Raw genomic sequence first — 3,331 nt, forward strand, 5'->3', positions numbered from 1 at the left:
CTTTGACTTTCCATGTTAAATCCTTGATCCTTCCCTTTGTTCACATATACAATGATCAAAGTATCAAACCATGCATGTGGAGGGAACAAATGTTTCTTGGTATTATTCATGTTTAATGATTAAAGAGCATCATAGGTACATAATAACTTTCTTTTTTATTTAAAACGGAAATTTTTAGTTTGTGTTTAATTAAGGCATACATAAAAGGAAAATGTAATTAATGTATTGAATTTTTTCTCAAAAAATATAAAGTGTATTGTTAAAAAACAAAAATGATATTTTTTTCATTATTCAAGATAATGTTAGTGCAATAATTGTATCATGAAATTTACTAACTAGCACCCCTAGAATATTACTCGTAGTTATGTTGAACATCTCTTTCTACACTAACTCCACCACTTGTTGTATGTGTAAACAAATCAATGAGAATGTTGAACGCCGCTTCCTACATTGTCCCTTCACAGCTTTGCTATGGGACTATGTAATCACCCGATGCGATCTTCTTCCAATTATTCTGATGGCGTATCCATATTACGCTACGAAAGGTCTGCCAAACGGACAAGTGCTAACCCGCAGCGTTACGAAGGAACCTGCGTGGGGAAGGCGCCCAGCTGGAAATAATACTCAAATAAAGAAGAGATTGCCTAAATCTCTTCTTCCCTAAAATAAGGACGATCAGTTCCAACTAATTTGGGAAGTTAAATCTATCCCTTTAAATCATGGGAACCTATCTACAAGGAAGTTTCTATCCTCCTATAAACGATTCTCCTATAAAAGGAAATTCATAAGACTTCACGAAGGCATCATTCATTCACTCTTACTCATTCATAAACTCTATCAAAGAGATCAGAGCACATCTAAAGCATAATAGCACGATCTTAATCGGCTAACAATCAAATCATAATTGATTGGTGTAAAGAGGCTTACACTCTACCATATGGGAATCGCCAACGAATAGTCCAAAACCCCTCAAACCCCCTTTTTTAACCCTAGCACGATTTGGTGCACAAACATTGGCGCCATCCGTGGGACCTCTCTATTGAACTAGAAAAACCCATAAATATACCGTTCTGTGCATCTTACGCTGTAAAAAATGGTAAAGAAAAAAGACAGGATGACGAGAGGAAGAAGGTCTGCTCTGGCCATTCAACAAGCAAGAATCAGCGATTTGACTGTGCCAAAACGACACCGGAAGGTTTTTATTTCCCATTATTAGGAGAAAGCGAACCTTCGAGCGATCCGCTCATCATCCAAGCCACTGTATTCAACGTTGACATCCGGAGGGTATATCTGGACGGTGGAAGTGAGTGTGACGTTATTTTCGAACACTGCTTCCTCAAAATGCCAGAATCCATACGAGCCCGAAGGACGGATCCCCGGGGACCATTGGTAGGTTTTTCCGGAAAACATGCATGGCCGTTGGGAGAAGTCGACCTAGACGTGACCATCACAGACGGGATACACGAGCGAACGGAGACGTTGGATCTCTCGATAATACGATCTCCATCCCCCTACAATATAATTTTGGGAAGACCTGCGATGCAAAGGATGAAAATGGTCCCCTCTGTCATCCATAGGGTCATTAAATTCCAATCTGAAATAGGGATAAGATCGATCCACTCCTCTTACGAGCCAACAAAACAAATCAATGATGTGAAAAGGGTAGATGACGACGTCCCACCTACCCCCATGAAAACGAAAGAAGAAGAGGACGCAACAAAGTTGGTAATTAATCCAAACTTTCCTGAACAAACGATCTCCATAGGTGCCCAACTTTCAGAAGGGTGCAAGCACAAACTTAAAAAACTGTTACAGGCCAATGTAGATGTCTTTGCATGGGACTATTCAGATATGACGGGGGTTCCAAGGACCCTAACATTGGAAGGAAAGCCCTTCGTCATGGAGCATCGTCTGAAGGAACACAAGCATATAGAGCCTGTTCACCAGAAGAAACGCAACCTTTCCGCTGAAAGAGATGAGGCTGCTAGGAAGGAGGTAGATGAACTACTTAAAGCTGGGATAATAAGGGAGTCCGTCTACCCTATTTGGATCGCTAACCAGGTAATGGTCAAGAAAGGAGACGGAGGGTGGAGGATGTGTGTTGACTTTACAAATATCAATAAGGCATGCCCAAAAGGTTGTTACCCCCTCCCGGAAATCGACTGGAAAGTAGAATCGTTAGCAGAGCAAAAGCTAAAGTGTTTTCTGGATGCATACAAAGGATACCACCAAATACAGATGACGGAAGAAGATGAAGACAAGACAACCTTTTACACCAGTAAGGGAACCTATTGTTATCGAAAGATGCCCTTCGGCCTTAAGAACGCAGGAGCTACGTACCAAAGGTTAGTCGACAAGGCCTTCGCTACACAAATAGGAAGGAATCTAGAAGCATACGTCGACGACATGGTTATCAAAAGCAGGGATGAAGAAGGACTCATTGAAGATATTCTGGAAACCTTCGGGAACCTCAGAAAAATCAACATGAAACTCAATCCCAAAAAGTGTTCGTTCGGAGTGGAGGAAGGCAAGTTTTTAGGATACTATGTAAGTAACAAAGGCATCCACGCAAATCCTTCCAAGATAAATAAGTTAAAGCAAATTTAAGCACCAAGGACAATCAAAGAAGCCCAAAGCCTGAACGGCAAGCTTGCCGCCCTTAGCCGCTTTCTCTCACGCGGAACTGACAAGCAATTACCCTTTTTCAAAGTATTGAAAGGATGTCTTAAAAATAAGGATTTCACATGGACAGAGGAGGCGGGGAGAGCTTTGGAACAGATGAGAAAATATATTGCAGACCTGCCAACGCTAACAGCCCCGAAGTCAAAAGAAATACTCTACGTGTATCTGGCCGCCTCACTTGAATGCGTTAGCGCTGTGCTTATGGCAGAAAGGGATAAACAACAGATACCCATTTACTTCGTGAGTAGAGTCCTGCAAGGCGCAGAAGCCAACTATCCCGAGTTAGAAAAGCTGACCTTAGCCCTTGTCCACGCGGCACGTAGGTTGCGAAGGTACTTTCAAGCGCAACCCATCGTTGTATTATCTGATAAGCCAATAAGGCAGATATTGCTTAAGCCAGAAAAGTCAGGACGGGTGGCCAAGTGGGCCATCGAATAGGGGGGGCATGACATTGATTTCAGGGCCAGGAATGCAATTAAGGGGCAAGTATTGGCTGATTTCTTCAGCGAAGTCCACGAAGGCGAAAACTCGATGACACACTCTGTGTCACTCGAGGTGTTGGGGAACGTCGAAAATGATCTATGGAAGTTGTACATTGACGGAGCCGCAAGCTCCGATGGTTGTGGAGCCGGTCTGATGCTAATCAGTC

At 42.7% G+C, this 3,331-nt stretch overlaps 1 protein-coding gene across 1 annotated transcript; it reads left to right on the forward strand.

Moving 5' to 3' along the window:
* The first annotated feature begins 1,341 nt into the window (after positions 1 to 1,341).
* LOC122604650 lies at positions 1,342 to 3,120 on the forward strand. The gene is made up of 2 exons (XM_043777523.1): positions 1,342 to 2,527; positions 2,753 to 3,120. The coding sequence occupies exons 1-2, from the start codon at positions 1,342 to 1,344 to the stop codon at positions 3,118 to 3,120; spliced, it is 1,554 nt and encodes a 517-aa protein (XP_043633458.1).
* Positions 3,121 to 3,331: the final 211 nt, after the last annotated feature.

The sequence above is a fragment of the Erigeron canadensis genome, chromosome 6 (genome assembly GCF_010389155.1).
Source record: "Erigeron canadensis isolate Cc75 chromosome 6, C_canadensis_v1, whole genome shotgun sequence".
Classification (NCBI taxonomy): Eukaryota; Viridiplantae; Streptophyta; class Magnoliopsida; order Asterales; family Asteraceae; genus Erigeron; species Erigeron canadensis.

Excerpts from the sequence above, each read along its gene's own strand:
- LOC122604650 (XM_043777523.1), top strand. The coding sequence starts at position 1,342 with ATGCCAGAATCCATACGAGCCCGAAGGACGGATCCCCGGGGACCATTG. Across the intron at positions 2,528-2,752 it reads TTCGTTCGGAGTGGAGGAAG|AGGAGGCGGGGAGAGCTTTG; the intron begins GCAAGTTTTTAG and ends TCACATGGACAG.